At 41.2% G+C, this 22,784-nt stretch overlaps 1 protein-coding gene across 1 annotated transcript in view; it reads left to right on the top strand.

Annotated features, from left to right (window-relative positions):
- The window catches only part of tep1 (telomerase-associated protein 1), a 55,818-nt gene that overhangs the window by 4,758 nt on the left and 28,276 nt on the right, over positions 1–22,784 (top strand). Inside the window, exons 3-24 of the mRNA XM_072691375.1 lie at positions 1,940–2,373; positions 3,396–3,572; positions 3,754–3,903; positions 4,527–4,691; positions 6,088–6,228; positions 6,741–6,812; positions 6,900–7,021; positions 8,048–8,205; positions 8,340–8,449; positions 12,822–12,900; positions 13,687–13,891; positions 13,971–14,178; positions 16,315–16,467; positions 17,657–17,728; positions 18,344–18,465; positions 18,710–18,781; positions 18,941–19,087; positions 19,310–19,601; positions 19,887–20,008; positions 20,096–20,209; positions 20,957–21,077; positions 22,405–22,593. Of these exons, the coding sequence (XP_072547476.1) occupies positions 1,940–2,373; positions 3,396–3,572; positions 3,754–3,903; positions 4,527–4,691; positions 6,088–6,228; positions 6,741–6,812; positions 6,900–7,021; positions 8,048–8,205; positions 8,340–8,449; positions 12,822–12,900; positions 13,687–13,891; positions 13,971–14,178; positions 16,315–16,467; positions 17,657–17,728; positions 18,344–18,465; positions 18,710–18,781; positions 18,941–19,087; positions 19,310–19,601; positions 19,887–20,008; positions 20,096–20,209; positions 20,957–21,077; positions 22,405–22,593 (3,425 nt within the window). The remainder of the gene's footprint in view (positions 1–1,939; positions 2,374–3,395; positions 3,573–3,753; positions 3,904–4,526; positions 4,692–6,087; positions 6,229–6,740; positions 6,813–6,899; positions 7,022–8,047; positions 8,206–8,339; positions 8,450–12,821; positions 12,901–13,686; positions 13,892–13,970; positions 14,179–16,314; positions 16,468–17,656; positions 17,729–18,343; positions 18,466–18,709; positions 18,782–18,940; positions 19,088–19,309; positions 19,602–19,886; positions 20,009–20,095; positions 20,210–20,956; positions 21,078–22,404; positions 22,594–22,784) is intronic.

A 22,784-nucleotide genomic window follows, 5' to 3' on the forward strand; every position in this document is an offset into this window, starting at 1 on the left:
GTGCATGGCATCATGAATGCTCTGAAATACCAGGACATTTTAAAACACAATCTGGTGGCTTCTGCTCAAAAGCTGAAGATGGGTCGTCACTGGGTCTTTCAGCAAGATAATGACCCAAAACATATGGCCAAATCTACACAGAACTGGTTCACCACACACAGAATCAAGCTCCTCCCATGGCCATCTCAGTCCCCAGACCTCAACCCCATTGAAAACCTGTGGGGTGAGCTGAAGAGGAGAGTGCAGATGAGAGGACCCAGGTCGCTGGATGATTTAGAGAGATTGTGCAAAGAGGAATGGTCAAAGATCCCTCTATCTGTATTCTCCCATCTTGTGAATCATTAGAAGATTAGATGCTGTTTTGTTGGCAAAAGGGGGTTGAACAAAGTATTAACATCAGGGGTGCCAATAATTGTGGCACACATGATTTGATGTTAAACAATTATTTCTTAATGTGGGATTTTTTTCCTACTGAATAAATTCACTTGAGTTAAAGGTTGGATTTTACTCTTTTTTCCATCGTGGTCCTATATTATTTAGAAAACAACTCAATTTATTAGAAGCTAAAGAACACATCTTAACCAGGGGTGCCAATAATTATGGAGGGCACTGTATGTCTCTGTCATACAAAAAATTCCATTCCTCATGAAATTCTGATACAGTGTATATATAGATAGATAGATACAAGGTTTTCATGTGACAGTGACATCATGAATGTCATACTTTTATTTTCTATAAAAAAATTTTAAGTGTTTTATGAACACTTGGTAATCATCACACCTAAGCGAAAACCTCTTATCTCCAGAATGGCTACTTCACTTTTAATAGAAGTCAATGTAAAAGATTCTATTCCAAGTAATTTTGGAGCATTTCTATTGGTCCATTCCTCATGAAATTATGATATTGCAAAAATAGACATACAAGGTTTTTGCGTGACAGCGACATTACGTTACGTCCATATTTCTTAAATTTTCTATGAAATGCATTTTTTCTTGTTTAATGAACACTTAGTAGTCATCACACCTAAAGACGAGATTTACTGTCATTAAAACACATTGTCACTGTCAGCGAAAACCTCTTATCTCCAAAATGGCAACTTAACCTAAGATTTTATTCCAAGTCATTTTGGAGCATTTCTATTGGTCTAGAATGTCCCCACAAACTCACAATGCTTTAGAATGTCCCTGCAAACTCACAATGCTCTAGAATGTCCCCACAATTCGCAATGCTCTGGAATGTCCCCACAATTCGCAATGCTCTAGAATGTCCCTGCAAACTCACAATGCTCTAGAATGTCCCCACAATTCGCAATGCTCTGAAATGTCCCTACAATTCGCAATGCTCTGGAATGTCCCCACAATTCGCAATGCTCTAGAATGTCCCTGCAAACTCACAATGCTCTAGAATGTCCCCACAATTCGCAATGCTCTGGAATGTCCCCACAATTCGCAATGCTCTAGAATGTCCCTGCAAACTCACAATGCTCTAGAATGTCCCCACAATTCGCAATGCTCTGAAATGTCCCTACAATTCGCAATGCTCTGGAATGTCCCCACAATTCGCAATGCTCTAGAATGTCCCTGCAAACTCACAATTCTCTAGAATGTCCCCACAATTCGCAATGCTCTGAAATGTCCCCGCAAACCCACAGTGCTTTAGAATGTCCCCACAATTTGCAATGCTCTAGAATGTCCCCATCAACTCACCTTGCTCTAGAATGTCCCTGCAAACTCACAACGCTCTAGAATGCCCCCACAATTCACAATGCTCTAGAATGTCCCCATCAACTGTTAAACCAGACGAAGAACCATTTAAACCCTCAAATCACTCAACAACCCTTGAGGAACCCTCTTTTTAAGTGTGTGTGAAAATGAGAAAGCCTCCTGTTTACAATTTGGAACATGCTGATAACACCTACCAACATGTTTCTTTGCTGTAGGCGTGGAGAACCGGATCCTGGCCCAGGCCTCTTCAGTTCTGCCCCACACTCCATCTTTTACTCCTTCATGGGCGACTCCATCCTCCTCCATCTCCTCCTCCATCTCTTCCTCATGCCCTGCTCTGCAGCCCTCCTGGCTCTCCTCCACTTCCACCAGTTGCCCTCTTCTCTCCTCCTCCATCCCCTCCTCCTCCACCCTGCTCTCCAGCTCTCTCCTCAGCACTGAGAACACCCAGCTGAAGCGGGATGTCCTCTCCTCCTCTCTCTGCTCTCCACACTCCATCAACCCACTGCTCCACAGCACAGTGCCCCCTGCTGCTGGCGCTGACCCTCCTCGTCCAGTGGAGCTAAGCGTGGCTTCCAAGAAGAGGAGAATCGAGCTGGCCAGCCTGAGCTCCACCGATTACACCACACACAACGAGGAGCTCAGTGAGGTACCTCTGTAGGCATGATATTACGTTATATATACACGTCCAGCCCCTCAAACGGCTTTTTGCTTTAAGCCACACCCACAAAAGTGCTCAGGGGACAGTGTGGGTATGGACACAGCAGCCCAATAAACTACAAACCCAGACGCTTTCATCTGTCGTAGCTGTTTGTGAAAGTAAGTAATTCACACTCTAGAATGTCCTCTACCAACTTAATGTTCTAGACTCTATTGTTCTAGAATGTCCCCCACCAACTCACACTCTTCTGAATGGTCCCCCACCAGTACAGTGTTCTAGAACAAACCCCACCAACTCACACTCTTCTAGAATGTCCATGCACAAACTGTCCTAGAATGTCCTCCACCAGCTAAACCTGTTTTAGAATGTCCCCTGCCAATTCACAGTATACTGGAATGAATCCATCCCACCTATCCTGTCATTTAACACTATTCTTGAATGTCCCCCCAACTCACAGTGCTCTAGAATGTCCCCCCAACTCACAGTGCTCTAGAATGTCCCCATCAACTCACAATGCTCTAGAATGTCTCTGCAAATTTACAACGCTCTAGAATGTCCCCATCAATTCACAATTCAAAATCTAGTATTGTCCTGCACAATGCTCTAGAATGTCCCCATCAACTTATAATGCTCTAGAATGTCCCCATCAACTTATAATGCTCTAGAACGTCCCACATCAACTTATAATGCTCTAGAATGTCCCCCATCAACTCACCTTGCTCTAAAAAATCCTGGCAAATTCACAACGCTCTAAAATGTCCCTGCCAATTCACTAATCTGTACAACGTCCCCACCAATTCACTCTGCTCTAGAATGTCCTGCAACAATTCACAGTGTTTGACAATGTCCACTCCACCTATTCAGTGTTGTTGAATGTGCCCCCATATCACACTGCTCTAGGATGCCCCCCACTAGCGTACACTGTTCTAGAAAATCCTGCTCCAGTTCACAGTGACTGTGACAGTGTCCACTCCACCTATTCACACTGTATGTATTTGTATGTAATAAAGGATTCTGACCATGAGGACGTGGTGGAGATGGACTCAGGACTGTCCACAGAGCTGCCTGTGCTGGATCTGAGACTAGGTGATGAAGAGGAGAAGCAGACCGTGGATCTTGGGGAGGTGTTTGCTGTGGCCAACGACGACTCAGAAGACAGGAAAGCAGAATCACTGAAGGGAAAGAAGGTAGAGCAGTGATTCAGGACCATTTTCCTGAAAGCGTGGTCAGCACTGGTCAGTTTCTGACCACAAAGCTGCTCTTGGCTGGATATTTTTGGGTGATAGAATTTGAATGATTATATTTTAACATACATACTACATATATACTAAATCGTGTGTGTGTGTGTGTGTGTGTGTGTTTTGTCAGTATGTTCTGCTGACTTCAGTGTGCTGCTCCCTGGTGAATAAGAGCAGTGCTCCTGACCAAAATGACTGGGATAACAAGGAGAGTGTGTGGACCCAGTTAAAAAAAATAGGCACAGAGATCACCTGCAGTGACCCTGAGTTCATCCTCAAGGTAAAGCCTTTTAAAAGCACCCTCTGAACAGTTTTCCTGGCTATCTCCATTTGTCCAAATGTTTGTGGACACCCCTTTTAATGAATGCATTCAGCTACTTTAAATTGCACCCATTGCTGACACAGATGTGCAAATGCACACATACACGGCTAGTCCCTGTAGAGAAGTACTGCCAATAGAATAGGACTCTCTGGATGAGATAAACTACATGAACCTTTTGGCACCATGCTGCCTAATGCCAGGCGTGGGCTAGAGGGGTATAAAGCCCCCCAGCTTTGAGCTGTGGAGCAGTGCTCAGTGCTCAGTGGTGCTCCATCCAGTACCTTTGGGATGAGTTTGGGAGTTGGGCATAATGTGGGGTGGTGACAGGAGGGACAGTAGAGACAGTTACTCCAACAAAAGCAGGATCAACCCTTTTTAATACCCTTGACAAATAAGCAGGTGTCCCAATACTTTTGTCCTTATAGTGTGTAATTACAGAGAATGTAATATGAAAATGTAACATTTCAACATAACTGTGTATTCCCGTCTCTCAGTGAGTTGTAAAGAAGTGCTCTAGGTGCCTCAGTGCTGTGTATCCGGGCTATGTCTCACCTGCACTGTTGTTCTTCCTCCTCTGTCAGGTGGCTGTCTACACCAGGCAGGAGCTCAACATCCGCATCACTGCCAACTTCCTGCTGGCCCTGGCAGCCCACCTGCCACAGTCGAAACCCCACCTGAGGAGGTACTTCTGTGCCGCAGTGCAGCTGCCCTCTGACTGGCTGGAAGTGACTAGAATCTACAGCACAGTAAGCTGAGGGCCGGTTCATCAGGGGGGTTATACACCAACCATTATAGAACTTAGACAGTTCATAAAGGGTTAATAAACTTCAAACAAACAGAAATAAGAGCTCCGGTTCCAGTTTAAAAACCTCCACTGTTTAAGGAGGCTTCTGAGTGGTGTAGCTGTCTAAGCTATAGCTCCATACCCAGTAATGCCACCGCCATTCGTGTCCAGTAATCTCAGAGAGCATAACTGTTGTATCCTACCTATGGTACTACTGATAAATACTCACCACTAGTATAGATAATGATACTGATAATGACACTCTACTGATAATGAAACTATTATACAGTAATAATGACACACTATTGATAATGAGGCTCTACTGATAATGACACACTATTGATAATGAGGCTCTACTAATAATGAGGCTCTACTGATAATGAAATTCTGCTGATAATGACACACTATTGATAATGACACTCTACTGATAATGACACACTATTGATAATGAGGCTCTACTAATAATGAGGCTCTACTGATAATGAAATTCTGCTGATAATGACACACTATTGATAATGAGGCTCTACTAATAATGAGGCTCTACTGATAATGACACTCTACTGATAATGACACTCTACTGATAATGAAACTATTATACAGTAATAATGACACACTATTGATAATGAGGCTCTACTGATAATGAAACTCTGCTGATAATGACACTATTGATAATGACACTCTACTGATAATAACACACTATTGACAATTATACTCTACTGATAATGACACTCTACTGATAATGAAACTATTATACAGTAATAATGACACACTATTGATAATGAGGCTCTACTGATAATGAAACTCTGCTGATAATGACACACTATTGATAATGACACTACTGATAATGACGCACTATTGACAATTATACTCTACTGATAATGATGCTTTACTGATAAAGACACACTATTGATAATGATGGTCCACCGATAATGACACAATATTGATAATGATGCTCTACTGATAATGATGCCCTGCTGATAATAACACACTATTGACAATGATGCTCCACTGATTACACACTATTGATAATTATGCTTCACTGATAATGATGCACTATTGATAGACTCTCCACTGATAATGCATGTCCACTTATAATGCCACACTATTGATAATAATGCTATACTGATAATGACACTATTGATATTAATTGAAAATGACGCACTACAGATAAATACACATTGATAATGGTGCACTATTGATAATGACTCTTTTTGGTACAAAAAATAATCATTATAAGTGGTTGGGGGAGAAACAGGCCCTCAAAACCGATGAGTTTCAGTGTCTTTAAGGTTTTGTGCTGCATGGCGTTCAGAGCTGCAGTCGTAAAGCCAATGTAAAATCCGTGTTATTTCTCTCAGTGTTTCAGCTCGGCTCTCCCAACATGCCTAAAGAAAGCCCTGGTGGACAAATTCAAGCAGTTCAGCGAGTATCAGCTGGCCAAATACAACACTCGCAAACTCCGGGGCAAACACAACAAGAAGAAGCCCAAAGAAGTCAAGGTACAACACACTTTTTTATTGATAATGACGATCCATTGATGATGACCCACTACTGATAATGTTAATCACACACAACTGCTGAAAATGCCCCACTGATAAAATATTAAATAAATATAAAAAGAACATTAGATGTTTGTGGACACCCCTTTTAATGAATGCATTCAGCTACTTTAAATTGCACCCATTGCTGACACAGATGTGCAAATGCACACATACATGGCTTGTCTAGTCCCTGTAGAGAAGTACTGCCAATAGAATAGGACTCTCTGGATGAGATAAACTACATGAACCTATTGGCACCATGCTGCCTAATGCCAGGCGTGGGCTAGAGGGGTATAAAGCCCTTGAGCTGTGGATGCCACAACACACGCCCTAAATCAAGCTGTGCAGTGCACGGTGCACGGTGCACGGCTTGCCTACAGATTGTTAAAATAAGGCCCCATAAGTCATTACCTGGTGGGGGGAGAACGAGCCCTTTAACTTGTTTCTGTGGGTGCCACCTTCTTCCACAGGAGTCGACCCCGGAGCAGTTGGAGAAATGGGCGCAACTGCTGAGAGCGGACACCGACGTGGTGAAAAAAATGGTACATATTTCTGTCCTTTCAGTGCCTTACTCACCTCCTCTCACTGAGACCGTCCATCTAACTCTCCGCCCTGTGTGTGTGTTTCAGGTGGAGATGTCTGAGCGTCCTGCAGTGGATAAGAAGCAGAGTGAGTTCAACATGAAGAAGATGATCAAACGTCTCCACATTAAAGAGCCCGCTGAGTTCGTCATGGGCATTCTGGGGAAGAGGTATGTATCTCTTTGGGACTACAACACTCGGCTCAGATATGTGAGAAGTGAGGACTACCATGCCTCAACACACTAGAGCACACATTTAATTGAATTACAGTACTATTATTATTGTACATATGAACATTATCATTTTATATAGTATTGCACAGCTGAATCATAGTGACAACCACTATACAAACCTCTACCGATAATGACACACATTATTGACAATGATGCTCTAGCATCCGATAATGACACACTATTGACAATGATGCTCTAGCATCCGATAATGACACACATTATTGACAATGATGCTCTAGGAATAATGACGCACTATTGACAATGATGCTCTAGGAATAATGACACACTATTGACAATGATGCTCTATTGATAATGACACTATTGACAATGATGCTCTAGCATCCGATAATGACACACTATTGACAATGATGCTGTAGGAATAATGACACACTATTGACAATGATGCTCTACCGATAATGACACTATTGACAATGATGCTCTAGCATCCGATAATGACACACTATTGACAATGATGCTCTAGGAATAATGACACACTATTGACAATGATGCTCTAGGAATAATGACACACTATTGACAATGATGCTCTAGGAATAATGACACACTATTGACAATGATGCTCTATTGATAATGATGCACTATTGACAATGATGCTCTACCGATAATGACACACTATTGACAATGATGCTCTACCGATAATGACACACTATTGACAATGATGCTCTACCGATAATGACGCACTATTGACAATGATGCTCTATTGATAATGATGCACTATTGACAATGATGCTCTAGGAATAATGACACACTATTGACAATGATGCTCTACCGATAATGACACACTATTGACAATGATGCTCTATTGATAATGATGCACTATTGACAATGATGCTCTAGGAATAATGACACACTATTGAAAATGATGCTCTATTGATAATGATGCACTATTGACAATGATGCTCTACCGATAATACCGATAATGAATAGTGTGTTCTGTGTTTGCAGGTACCCGTCGGACCTGAGGGCGTTTGTGCGCAGTGGTCTAAGTGGTGTGTGGCAGAGTGATCGAGCCGGTCAGCGCATGAAGCTCAAGCAGCCGGACACCTGGGAGACCAAACTGAGTCTGGAGGGAAACAACGCGGCTGTGTGGGAAAAACTCATAGGTCTAAAGAAAGCCTAGCTCTTTCTCTCCTCATATGAGTGTGCATCACAGAGCTACAATGCAGGAGGGCTGATAAGTCCAGTATCAGATGGGCTTCAGTCTGTAACCTTCTAATAAGTATGTTGTGTTTTATAGACAGTAACTCTCTGCCCTTCATGGCCATGCTGAGGAACCTGAGGAACATGATCACTCAAGGAATCAGCGATCAACACCATGAACGGATACTGAAACGACTGACCTCAAAGGTGACCAACAAAGCACTACACCCCTCTCAATCTGCTTCAGTCTAACTCTCCTCTCAATCTGCTTCAGTCTAACTCTCCTCTCAACCAGCTTCACTTTAACTCTCCTCTCAATCTGCTTCACTTTAACTCTTCTCTCAATCTGCTTCACTTTAACTCTCCTCTCAATCTGCTTCAGTCTAACTCTCCTCTCAATGAGCTTCACTTTAACTCTTCTCTCAATCTGCTTCACTTTAACTCTCCTCTCAATCTGCTTCAGTCTAACTCTCCTCTCAATCAGCTTCAGTCTAACTCTCCTCTCAATCAGCTTCAGTCTAACTCTCCTCTCAATCAGCTTCACTTTAACTCTCCTCTCAATCCGCTTCAGTCTAACTCTCCTCTCAATCAGCTTCAGTCTAACTCTCCTCTCAATCTGCTTCAGTCTAACTCTCCTCTCAATCAGCTTCAGTCTAACTCTCCTCTCAATCAGCTTCACTTTAACTCTCCTCTCAATCAGCTTCAGTCTAACTCTCCTCTCAATCAGCTTCAGTCTAACTCTCCTCTCAATCTGCTTCAGTCTAACTCTCCTCTCAATCCGCTTCACTTTAACTCTCCTCTCAATCAGCTTCACTTTAACTCTCCTCTCAATCCGCTTCAGTCTAACTCTCCTCTCAATCAGCTTCAGTCTAACTCTCCTCTCAATCTGCTTCACTTTAACTTTCCTCTCAATCCGCTTCTAACTCTCTTCTCAATCAGCTTCAGTCTAACTCTTCTCTCAATCCGCTTCACTTTAACTCTCCTCTCAATCCGCTTCAGTCTAACTCTCCTCTCAATCCGCTTCAGTCTAACTCTCCTCTCAATCAGCTTCAGTCTAACTCTCCTCTCAATCAGCTTCAGTCTAACTCTCCTCTCAATCAGCTTCAGTCTAACTCTCCTCTCAATCAGCTTCAGTCTAACTCTCCTCTCAATCTGCTTCAGTCTAACTCTCCTCTCAATCAGCTTCACTTTAACTTTCCTCTCAATCAGCTTCAGTCTAACTCTCCTTTCAATCAGCTTCACTTTAACTCTCCTCTCAATCTGCTTCACTTTAACTTTCCTCTCAATCAGCTTCTAACTCTCTTCTCAATCTGCTTCAGTCTAACTCTCCTCTCAATCAGCTTCAGTCTAACTCTTCTCTCAATCCGCTTCACTTTAACTCTCCTCTCAATCTGCTTCACTTTAACTCTCCTCTCAGTCCGCTTCACTTTAACTCTCCTCTCAATCTGCTTCACTTTAACTTTCCTCTCAATCAGCTTCTAACTCTCTTCTCAATCTGCTTCAGTCTAACTCTTCTCTCAATCCGCTTCACTTTAACTCTCCTCTCAATCAGCTTCAGTCTAACTCTCCTCTCAATCAGCTTCACTTTAACTCTCCTCTCAATCAGCTTCAGTCTAACTCTCCTCTCAATCAGCTTCAGTCTAACTCTCCTCTCAATCTGCTTCAGTCTAACTCTCCTCTCAATCCGCTTCACTTTAACTCTCCTCTCAATCAGCTTCACTTTAACTCTCCTCTCAATCCGCTTCAGTCTAACTCTCCTCTCAATCAGCTTCAGTCTAACTCTCCTCTCAATCTGCTTCACTTTAACTTTCCTCTCAATCCGCTTCTAACTCTCTTCTCAATCAGCTTCAGTCTAACTCTTCTCTCAATCCGCTTCACTTTAACTCTCCTCTCAATCCGCTTCAGTCTAACTCTCCTCTCAATCCGCTTCAGTCTAACTCTCCTCTCAATCAGCTTCAGTCTAACTCTCCTCTCAATCAGCTTCAGTCTAACTCTCCTCTCAATCTGCTTCAGTCTAACTCTCCTCTCAATCAGCTTCACTTTAACTTTCCTCTCAATCAGCTTCAGTCTAACTCTCCTTTCAATCAGCTTCACTTTAACTCTCCTCTCAATCTGCTTCACTTTAACTTTCCTCTCAATCAGCTTCTAACTCTCTTCTCAATCTGCTTCAGTCTAACTCTCCTCTCAATCAGCTTCAGTCTAACTCTTCTCTCAATCCGCTTCACTTTAACTCTCCTCTCAATCTGCTTCACTTTAACTCTCCTCTCAGTCCGCTTCACTTTAACTCTCCTCTCAATCAGCTTCAGTCTAACTTTCCTCTCAATCAGCTTCAGTCTAACTCTCCTTTCAATCAGCTTCACTTTAACTCTCCTCTCAATCTGCTTCACTTTAACTTTCCTCTCAATCAGCTTCTAACTCTCTTCTCAATCTGCTTCAGTCTAACTCTCCTCTCAATCCGCTTCACTTTAACTCTCCTCTCAATCAGCTTCACTTTAACTCTCCTCTCAATCTGCTTCACTTTAACTCTCCTCTCAATCCGCTTCAGTCTAACTCTCCTCTCAATCAGCTTCAGTCTAACTCTCCTCTCAATCCGCTTCACTTTAACTCTCCTCTCAATCTGCTTCAGTCTAACTCTCCTCTCAATCAGCTTCAGTCTAACTCTCCTCTCAGTCCACTTCACTTTAACTCTCCTCTCAATCAGCTTCAGTCTAACTTTCCTCTCAATCAGCTTCAGTCTAACTCTCCTCTCAATCAGCTTCAGTCTAACTCTCCTCTCAATCTGCTTCAGTCTAACTCTCCTCTCAATCTGCTTCACTTTAACTCTCCTCTCAATCCGCTTCAGTCTAACTCTCCTCTCAATCAGCTTCAGTCTAACTCTCCTCTCAATCAGCTTCACTTTAACTCTCCTCTCAATCAGCTTCACTTTAACTCTCCTCTCAATCTGCTTCAGTCTAACTCTCCTCTCAATCAGCTTCACTTTAACTCTCCTCTCAATCTGTTTCAGTCTAACTTTCCTCTCAATCAGCTTCACTTTAACTCTCCTCTCAATCTGCTTCAGTCTAACTTTCCTCTCAATCTGCTTCACTTTAACTCTCCTCTCAATCAGCTTCAGTCTAACTCTCCTCTCAATCCGCTTCACTTTAACTCTCCTCTCAATCAGCTTCAGTCTAACTTTCCTCTCAATCAGCTTCAGTCTAACTTTCCTCTCAATCAGCTTCCCTTTAACTCTCCTCTCAATCTGCTTCACTTTAACTCTCCTCTCAATCTGCTTCACTTTAACTCTCCTCTCAATCTGCTTCAGTCTAACTCTCCTCTCAATCAGCTTCACTTTAACTCTCCTCTCAATCCGCTTCACTTTAACTCTCCTCTCAATCTGCTTCAGTCTAACTCTCCTCTCAATCAGCTTCACTTTAACTCTCCTCTCAATCAGCTTCACTTTAACTCTCCTCTCAATCTGCTTCAGTCTAACTCTCCTCTCAATCAGCTTCACTTTAACTCTCCTCTCAATCTGTTTCAGTCTAATTTTACTCTCAATCAGCTTCACTTTAACTCTCCTCTCAATCTGCTTCAGTCTAACTTTCCTCTCAATCTGCTTCACTTTAACTCTCCTCTCAATCAGCTTCAGTCTAACTCTCCTCTCAATCCACTTCACTTTAACTCTCCTCTCAATCAGCTTCAGTCTAACTTTCCTCTCAATCAGCTTCAGTCTAACTTTCCTCTCAATCAGCTTCACTTTAACTCTCCTCTCAATCTGCTTCACTTTAACTCTCCTCTCAATCTGCTTCACTTTAACTCTCCTCTCAATCTGCTTCACTTTAACTCTCCTCTCAATCAGCTTCACTTTAACTCTCCTCTCAATCTGCTTCAGTCTAACTTTCCTCTCAATCAGCTTCAATCTAACTCTCCTCTCAATCAGCTTCACTTTAACTCTCCTCTCAATCTGCTTCACTTTAACTCTCCTCTCAATCTGCTTCACTTTAACTCTCCTCTCAATCTGCTTCACTTTAACTCTCCTCTCAATCTGCTTCACTTTAACTCTCCTCTCAATCTGCTTCACTTTAACTCTCCTCTCAATCTGCTTCAGTCTAACTCTCCTCTCAATCTGCTTCAGTCTAACTCTCCTCTCAATCTGCTTCAGTCTAACTCTCCTCTCAGTCCGCTTCACTTTAACTCTCCTCTCAATCCGCTTCACTTTAACTCTCCTCTCAATCAGCTTCACTTTAACTCTCCTCTCAATCAGCTTCACTTTAACTCTCCTCTCAATCTGCTTCACTTTAACTCTCCTCTCAATCTGCTTCACTTTAACTCTCCTCTCAATCTGCTTCACTTTAACTCTCCTCTCAATCTGCTTCACTTTAACTCTCCTCTCAATCTGCTTCACTTTAACTCTCCTCTCAATCTGCTTCAGTCTAACTTTCCTCTCAATCTGCTTCAGTCTAACTCTCCTCTCAATCTGCTTCAGTCTAACTCTCCTCTCAGTCCGCTTCACTTTAACTCTCCTCTTTAAGACATATTGAAGCAGTGTAATGAGTGTGTAAGTATCTCTCTCAGGAGCTCATGGTTTGTGGTGCTGTTACAGAAAGCTGTGATCCAGAGCAGGCAGTTTCCTTTCCGCTTCCTGTCTGCATATAAAGTCATCATGGAGCTCGACAGGTTTGGTAAGTCAACACACTCTACACAGCCAGTCCAGTCTCTTCTCCTTCAGGACGCAGTACATTTAATGTGAAATAGAGATTGATCTTGACCGTAGTTCACCCAGAATCCTGTCCATATCCAGCGAATTGTCCTTATGTAGACACTGACTGGATTTGCAAAAGTGTCTTCAGAAAGAAAATAATTATGCTTAATAATAAATAAATTAATAATAATAATAATAATATTCTTTGCATGCGTTGAAGACAATGTCCACTTTAAATTCCAGTTAAATTAGATATAAATTCTGTAATTCAGTTATTTTAGTGGCGTATCTTCTGAACTCTAACAGTTTGATGACCACTGTAAGATTAACAGATTATTTAGGGATATATGAGATCAATGATTCTTAGAATTTGAAGTGAAAGGTTAAGAAGATTTTTAAAGAATATTATTATTATATATTATTATTATTTTATTGATTGATTGATTGATTTATTTAAGCATAATGATTTTTTTTCTAAAAACATTTTTGCAAATCCAGTCCCTGGTCTTTGTCTATGTCTTCTCTGGCAAACTTTAGTCTTGCCCTGATTTATTTATTTATTTATTTTTTATTTATTTATTAAGGGTTTCCTCCTTGCTCACCTCCCATGACAATCAAACTTGTGTGTGAAATAGAAAAGGTTTTTGCCTGCACTTTCAGCTGCAGTATGCTAAAATATGAAAGTCAAAAAAACAAAAACAAAATGAATGCCCCTGACTGCGTTTGCTTGAATGAGTGTCAGTATATTAACATTGTCCTTCCCCAGTCAGCGGTCCTGCGAAGCAGGTGGTCAGCAGGGGCACGATTTTGCGGAGGATTCTGATGAAACTGCCGAAGTGCAGACGCTATCACCGGAATGACTGGAGCACAGCCAACCGGAAGAAGCTGCGATCAGCCTTGGCGGTTCCGGTAATCTACAGCCTGTGCAAGCTGAAACACAAGCAACAGCAGAAAGTCAGTTCTGCAACCAGGTCTGTGCACATGACTCAGACTTCAGGTACGTGGTGAAAGTGTCCCTGTCTCAGTGAGCTGCTGTTTTTGGTCTCGTAGGAAGAAGACGTACACTCCAGAGCTGCTGGGACGGTATCGCCAGGCTCTGGAGAAGGCTGTGCAGATCTCCTGCAGGTACAACATCCCCCCTCTGCCTGGACGCACCATCATCATCTTCAGGCGTGACTGGATGCAGTGCAACTGGAAAGGAGCTAAGGACATCTGTGTGCCTTCAGACAACATGGACAACATCAGCCAGTCAGCTACGGTGAGAAGGAGACGTCCTGCCGCGTTAGGAGTTGTGTTGTTATTGACAACAGACGTGACAGGGTTGTGGGGTCGATACCCGGGCTCGGCATGCTGCTGCTGTTGGGCCCTTGAGCAAGGCCCTTCACCCTCTCTGCTCCCCGTGTGCTCACTGTCCACTGTGAAGCCAAATTTCAGCTGTGTCCAACACTAATGGTAAATATGGGTGTCTTGTCTTGTCTTACATGGGAGTGTCCTACCCAAGTCTTTTAGAGATTTTGGAGGGACATCCCTGCATCCTCACGCCCAGAGACCACCGGAAAATGGAGAATGCAACACACAAATATCATAACACACGTCATAAACATATATATGAACTAATATTACATATCTAATACAATGATCAGTAAAGCAATAATATAAATGTAGAGATTAGACACGCCCCTGGAATTAATGATCCGATCTACACATCTGGAAATAATGGTCAGATCTACACATCTGGAAATAAGGGTCAGATCTACACATCTGGAAATAAGGGTCAGATCTACACATCTGGAATTAATGATCAGATCTACACATCTGGAAATAATGGTCAGATCTACACATCTGGAAATAAGGGTCAGATCTACACATCTGGAATTAATGGTCAGATATGCACATCTGAAAATAAGGGTCAGATCTACACATCTGGAAATAAGGGTCAGATCTACACATCTGGAAATAAGGGTCAGATCTACACATCTGGAATTAATGATCAGATCTACACATCTGGAAATAAGGGTCAGATCTACACATCTGGAAATAAGGGTCAGATCTACACATCTGGAATTAATGGTCAGATCTGCACATCTGAAAATAAGGGTCAGATCTACACATCTGGAAATAAGGGTCAGATCCACACATCTGGAATTAATGATCAGATCTACACATCTGGAAATAATGGTCAGATCTGCACATCTGGAAATAATGGTTAGATCTACACATCTGGAAATAAGGGTCAGATCTACGCATCTGGAATTAAGGGTCAGATCTACACATCTGGAAACAATGATTAGATCTACACATCTGGAATGAATGGTCAGATCTACATATCTGGAAATAATGGTCAGATCTACACATCTTGAAATAATGGTCAGATCTACATATCTGGAAATAATGGTTAGATCTACACATCTGGAATTAATGGTCAGATTTACACATCTGGAAATAATGATTAGATCTACACATCTGGAATGAATGGTCAGATCTACATATCTGAAAATAATGGTCAGATCTACACATCTTGAAATAATGGTCAGATCTACATATCTGGAAATAATGGTTAGATCTACATATCTGGAATTAATGGTCAGATTTACACATCTGGAAATAATGATTAGATCTACACATCTGGAATGAATGGTCAGATCTACATATCTGAAAATAATGGTCAGATCTACATATCTGGAAATAATGGTTAGATCTACACATCTGCAATCAACGGTCATATCTGCACATCTGGAAATATGGGTCAGATCTACATATCTGGAATTAATGAACAGATCTGCACATCTGGAAATATGGGTCAGATCTACACATCTGGAATTAATGATCAGATTTACACATCTGGAAATAATGATTAGATCTACACATCTGGAATGAATGGTCAGATCTAGATATCTGGAATTAATGGTCAGATCTGCACATCTGAAAATAAGGGTCAGATCTTCACATCTCGAATTAATGGTCAGATCTACATATCTGGAAATAATGGTCAGAAATACACATCTGGAAATAATGGTCAACCTAAACTGGAAATATTGGTAAAAGCTAAACATCTGGACATGCTGGCCAAATCTACACTTCTGGAAATATCAGTCATATCTAAACATCACCAAAGATCAGTCAAACCTAAACTAAATATTGGCCAGATCTACACATCTGGAAACACTGGTCAGATCTTCACATCTGGAAATATTGTTCATATTTAAACATCTGGATATATCAGTCAGATCTACAGATCAGCAAAGATCAGTCAAATCTAAACATTTGGTAATATCGTTCATATCTACACATCTGGAAATATTGGCTAAATCTACACATCTGGAAACACTGGTAAGATCTAAATCTATGATCTGAATCTGAAGCTCTCTGTTTCTCCATGTTCTCTGTGTTTCAGCTTCAGGAGGTGGCTCTGCTGCTGGCCCTGATGATCAGCTACAGCTGTGAACATTCACACTTCCTGTTACAGGACTACGAAAACGTGCAGGAGGTCAAGCTCAAGTCTGACGTTTTTCTGGACAATGTGAAGGACGTGACGAAGCTTCTTTCGGTAAAGCTCTTTCTCCTGCGTTCTTGAACACCTCCGACGATCCTCTACTTATCTCCTAGAGCAGGGCTGAGCGGTTCTGGTCATGAGGGCCGGATTCGGATTCCTGCTCAATCCTGTGGATTCCACCTGATTCAGCTCACCTGTTAATGGTCAGGTTTAGTCGGCCTGTTAGAGCAGGGAAATCTGCACACTGTGCTGGGCTCCGGCCCTCACTGCCCACCCCTGTTCTGTCCTAAACCGTCAGAACTTCAGTGAATTCAGAACTATGTTCATGTTGAAGAGCTCATCCTTCTGTTACCTTTTTTAAGGTCCACTTTAGGACACAATTGTGTGGTCTTCTCAAAAATTGGCATCTCCTGGTCTAGAAATCCCACCTTCAGATAGTTTAAGTGGAGCAGAGTGGACTCCAAATGTAGCGCAGATAAGACCCATGTTCAGGTTCAGTGTGCTGGTGTTGAGTGATGCTGTTGATTGGTGATGTTGATTAAATATATTGATTGGTGGTGTTTAGTGATTGATGTTGATTGATGTTGATTGTTGATTTAATATTTTGATTGGCGGTGTTGAGGAATTGATAGTTTAGTGATTGATGTTTAGCCATTTATGTTGATTGATGGTGTTGGTTGATGGTGTTGTTGATTGATGTTGGTTGATGGTGTTGAGTGATGCTGTTGGTTAATGGTGTTGATTAATGATGTTGATTAAATATATTGATTGGTGGTATTGAGTGATTGATGTCTAGTGATTAATGTGTTGAGTGATGCTGTTGGTTCATGGTGTTGATGATGTTGATTAAATATATTGATTGGTGGTATTGAGTGATTGATGTTGTTTGATGATGTTGTTGATTGGTGTTGAGTGATTCTGTTGGTTCATGATGTTGAGTGATGCTGTTGATTAAATATATTGATTGGTGGTATTGAGTGATTGATGTTTAGTGATTGATGTTTGATGGTGTTGTTGATTGGTGTTGAGTGATGCTGTTGATTGATGATTTTGATTCAATATATTGATTGGTGGTGTTGAGTGATGTTGAGTGATTGATCTTTAGTGATTGATGTTGGTTGATGGTGTTGAGTGATGCTGTTGGTTCATGGTGTTGATTGATTGATGTTTAGTGATGGTGTTGATTGATGATGTTGCTGATTGATGTTAATTAATGTTAATTTATCGTTTTTCTCCACTTTAGGAATATTCCAGCCCATCTGAGATGATTTCATTTGAAAACTTCTTCTTCAAGCTGATTGAAGAGAAAACAAAGGTTCTGTATCTTGTTTATGTATTTGTGTTTATGTGCTGTCAGACTGATGTGAATTATTATTATTATTATTATTATATGCAAATGTAATACATAATTATGCTCTATGCACTCAAATATAATATAATTTAATATTATATTTAAACATGTATACTCAAATGTAATACAAATAGGAAAATAACAGAAAAATGAGAGAAATAAAAGAGGAAAGTAGAAAACTAAAAAAAGAAAATAAGGCAAGAAAAAGAGAAATATTTAAAGAAAATAATAAAGAATAGAGGGAAAGAAGGTGGGTGAAAGAAAAAGAAATAAAGATGGAAAGCAATGGTTAAAGAGAGAAAAAATAATAATAAAAAATATTAAAAGTTTGAATTAAAAAAGAAAGAAAGACAAAAATAACAATTAAAAATATGGAGTATAAAAAGGCAAAAAGAAGGAAAGAAAAAAAACTAAAAGGGTAAAAGGAAGAAGAAATTTAGAAAGAAAAGTGATAAAAAAGCCATTTTTTTAATTCTAGAAAGAAATAAAAGATAAAAATCCAAAAATAAAGAATGGAAAAAAATAATAAATAATAATAAATAATAGGACTCAACCCCCCCTCTCTCTCTCTCTCTGCAGGTGGATAATTTAATCGTGGTGAATGATGTCCGGCCGTACTATTTAACAGAACAGATTCTGGAGAAGTACAGAAAGGAGGCGCTCAGTGATCCTTTACTGGTCAATATAATAATGAGACCAGCGTGAGTTTCACACAGGACAGCATTCAGTCTTACACACTCCACCTAACACTCCCCAGAAGACCTCACACAGTCACACTCACAGTAGCAATACCAGTACCGGTCTGAACCGGACGATGCGGGTCAGTGTTGGGCTCTGTTGTAAAGAATCAGGTGGTAGTTCTGTTTGCTGTTGCTGTTGGAGCAGTGATGATCTCTGTGCTTGTGTGTGTGTGTGTGTGTGTGTGTGTGTGTTTGTTTTTTTAAGTACACACTACACTACTGATCCTGGAGACACCAGAAATGTGTACCTGTGTGGGTTTAGTGAGCAGATCCTCAGGTAAGAGTTTTGATATTGATAGTTAATCAATACCTTTAAAGTCATATATTTTAATATTAAACTTAAATCATGGTTAGATTCTTTAATAAGCCCATTATTGCAGACAGAAGCAGGCTCGGTCTATTCGTTCAGGTGTTTGAACAGGTTCTGTGTGTGCAGGTTTGTCTCAGAGAGAGGGTCTTCCAGGTTCTTGGACCATGTCGAGCGCATTGACAAGCTGCACAACATCCCTCCTCCAGCAGGAGGCGCCACCAAACCTGAGAGAGCAGCCGACATTGTCCCACTGCCCGTCGCTCCAAAACTCAGGTAGCCACATGCCAGAGATCAGCTACGTATTAGAGAACACAACAGGATGTTGTGATGTAGAGACACTATATTGACAAAAGTATTGGGACACCTTCACATTACACCTACAGGAGCTTTTATGACACAGGCATTAATATGGAGTGTTGGATGGGGTTGGGGTCAGGGCTCTGTGTGGGAACCAGGCACCACACTTCTCTAACCGCCCCCACCCCCCGGCCTCAGGTGGCGTGGGGTGCGTGTGTTCATCTCCTCCACCTTCAGGGACATGCACGCTGAGAGGGACGTTCTGGTGCGGAGTGTGTTCCCAGAGCTGCGGCGCCGCGCAGCTCCACATTGCCTCTACCTGCAGGAGGTGGAACTGCGCTGGGGCGTTACCGAGGAGGAGTCCAGCCAGGCCACCCAGCTCTGTCTCTCTGAGGTGTGCCGCAGCCAGCTGCTTATCGGCATCCTGGGGGAGAGATACGGGCTGGTGCCACCTCGGCCTGCGCTGCCTGACCTTCCTCAGTACCACTGGGTAAGGGCAGGATATGAATGATGCTGTATTAGTTATTGTGTAATGGTCATTTTTGACCACTAGCTTAGTTGGACAGTAGGAGATACAAGGTTTATGGGAGACTTTGTTGAAGTGCAGGTTATTGACACGACTGCATACATTCTCTCTGTTACTGGATGACTTTTACAGGAGTGTTTTTAGATAGGAAGCACCTCCTAGACTAAACAGGCTGAGGAGTCTCCACAAGAGGGCGCTATTACTACTCCATTAGCTTTTGTTTTGTTTGCTTTTCTCTCGATCTCCCAGCTGAATTCGGCCCCTGATGGGATGTCGATCACAGAGATGGAGATCCATCAGTTTCAGGCTCTGTATCCAGACTCCGCCCAGAGTCGAATGTTCTTCTACTTTAGATCGCCTCACCTGGCCAGGTAGGTCCAGCGCACCCTGGATCTCTGTCTCTGTCTGATATCTGTCCCTGCTGCACATGTCTGTCTGATCTGCTGTAAACTGCTCAGATCCGTACCTGCGGAGTGGAGAGGGGATTTCACAGCCGAGTCCAGCCAAGCAGCAGCAAAGATGAACCAGCTGAAAGGATGGATCCAGAGTAACCAGCTGAGAGTCACAGAAGAGTAAGTGATCCTATCAGAACTGTCTATTGTACTGTATTGTTGTGGACAAAAGTATTGGGACATCTTCTGAAATCAAGGGTATTAAAAAGAGTTGATCCTGCTTTTGTAGAAGTAACTGTCTCAACTGTCTAGAGAAGAAGACTTTCTACTAGAATTTGGAGATTAGGAGCATTGCTGTGAGAATTTGATTGCATTTAGCAACAAGAGCTCCACCTGGATGGAGCTCCACCATCATTCCAGGGAACACAGTTCCTCCACTCCTCCACAGCTCAATGCTGAGGGGCTTTTAATACACCCCTAGCCCACCTCTTTTGTTGATCTGCTCCAGAAAGTCCTATTTATTCTATTGGCAGTACTTTTTCTCTACAGAGACTAGACAAGCTGTGTGTGTGTGTGTGTGCATTTACACATCTGTGTCAGCTGAATGCATTCATTAGAAGAGGTGTCCACAAACTTTTGGACATGCAGTGTATGTATACGTATTATTCCACGGTAATGATACTGATGCATACTCATAAAGTCAACATGGCTGCAGTGTCTTTACATGAATGTTTAGAAACAGCCAATCAGAAAGGTTCTAGTTAATGAGGTCATGCATATAAATGACCTGTGCTTATTTTGTATAATTACCGTAAAATGAATGAGGATGTTCTGCCCATCCAAATTTACACACGTCTGTCTGCCCGTCTCTCTGCCTGTCTGTCTGTTCATCCATCCATCTCTCTCTCGCTCTCTCTGTGTCTGTAGTTACCCGTGTGAGTGGGGCGGGGTTGTGGACGGAAGGCCGTACGTGAGAGGTCTGGAGGTTTTTGCGAAAGCTGCGCTGGAGGATCTGTGGGAGGCCTTGGAGAAGGTTTTTTTTGTGGAGGTCAGAATTTAGAACCTCTCTGAGATTCTGTCTTCAGCGGCGTGACTTAAAGTATTAATCATTTACTCAGTTATTAATATTAATATGAATGAGTGGGAGGGACTGAACAGTGGACCCCCGTTCACTGGACTTTATTTCTTCAGTAACAAGAACAAGAACACGGTCAGATCAGAATATTATGACCACCCCTGGTTTCGAATGAACTCGGTCCATTACAGCAGCACTGTGTCGTTCTCCAACTCCAGACTGTCTCCATCTGATCCTCTGCAGACTCTGTTATCAGCCTCCTCCTCTCCTCCTGTTCTTCAGTGCTCAGGACCCCACAGGACTGACCACCACAGAACAGACTGTAGTATTTTTTGGGTGGTGGGTCAGCATTCTCAGCACTGCAATGGCACTGACTGACCTGGTGGTGGCGAGTTAGTGTGTTAGTAGTGTGTGTTGGGCTGCTGATAGGAGAGGATCAGACACAGCAGAGCTGGAGTTTTGCACAGTCTGGTATTATAGGTCTACTATAGTTCTCCTAAATAGGAAATCGAGCTGATACTGATAATATTCTGATATGACTGCTTTATTAAAAATCTCAAGACTCAAAAACTAATAAAACAAAAAATTAATAACAATATTATTATTATTATTATTATTATTAACAGTTTACAATCAATACACAGTTCCTCAATTCTTTTAAAATTAGACTTTGCTGATACTTATAATATTCTGATATGACTGCTTTATTAAAAATTTCAAGATTCAAAAACACACAAAATATTAATAACAATAATAATAATAATTACAGTTTACAAAATAATACTAAACTATACAAAACACAGCAAGTGCAGTAGAAGCTCTAACTGACTTTCATATCAGAATTATGGCAATAAATAAATGATGGTAAAATTAAAGTTGAATAGAAATAATTAAATGTGGCACAAAATATAAGATTTTAACTACTTAATTTAATATGTATTTAATACTTATTCATTACATATTATTTTAAATATATATATGTATAGATGTATATATCGTATTGTCACATTTAATCATTACTTTTATGTTGTATAATTGTGTGTGTGTGTGTGTGTGTATATATATATATATATTTATATATATATATATATATATATATATATATATATATATATATATATAAGACTGTGTTAATACTTTTATATAAAATGTTTTATTTATTATTTCTTTTATTTATTATTAATATTTTATATTGATCTCATGCTGTTAGAAATGATACACTGTTTGAAAGTCGCTGTTTCACCATTACAGAGAGCTTCTTCTCCTTTCCTTTTCTTTCCTTTGATGAATCCATGTTTAGGAAGTAGACGAGGCTGACCTGACGTTGGAGATTAGGGAACAGGAAGTGCATCAGGACGCTCAGAGGCGGAGCTTCCATGGCCGAAAGAAACTTGTTTCTCTGGCGATGGAGAAAATTCAGGAGTGCCAGCAAAAAGGAGGAATCCTGCTGGTGGAGGGCGCTCACGGAGAGGGCAAGACTGCGTTTATGGTAATATATGTATATAACTATGACAACAACAGAAATAATAATAATAATAATAATAACAATAATACATTATATTTAGCATTTATATCACATCTTTATATGTAATACCACAAAAAGTGGAATTATTCATTAACAAAAGTTAATTAAAATACAATAGTTATTATTTTTAGTTAAATTTATTTGTGATTTTTTAA

The sequence above is a fragment of the Salminus brasiliensis genome, chromosome 11 (genome assembly GCF_030463535.1).
Source record: "Salminus brasiliensis chromosome 11, fSalBra1.hap2, whole genome shotgun sequence".
Lineage (NCBI taxonomy): Eukaryota > Metazoa > Chordata > Actinopteri > Characiformes > Bryconidae > Salminus > Salminus brasiliensis.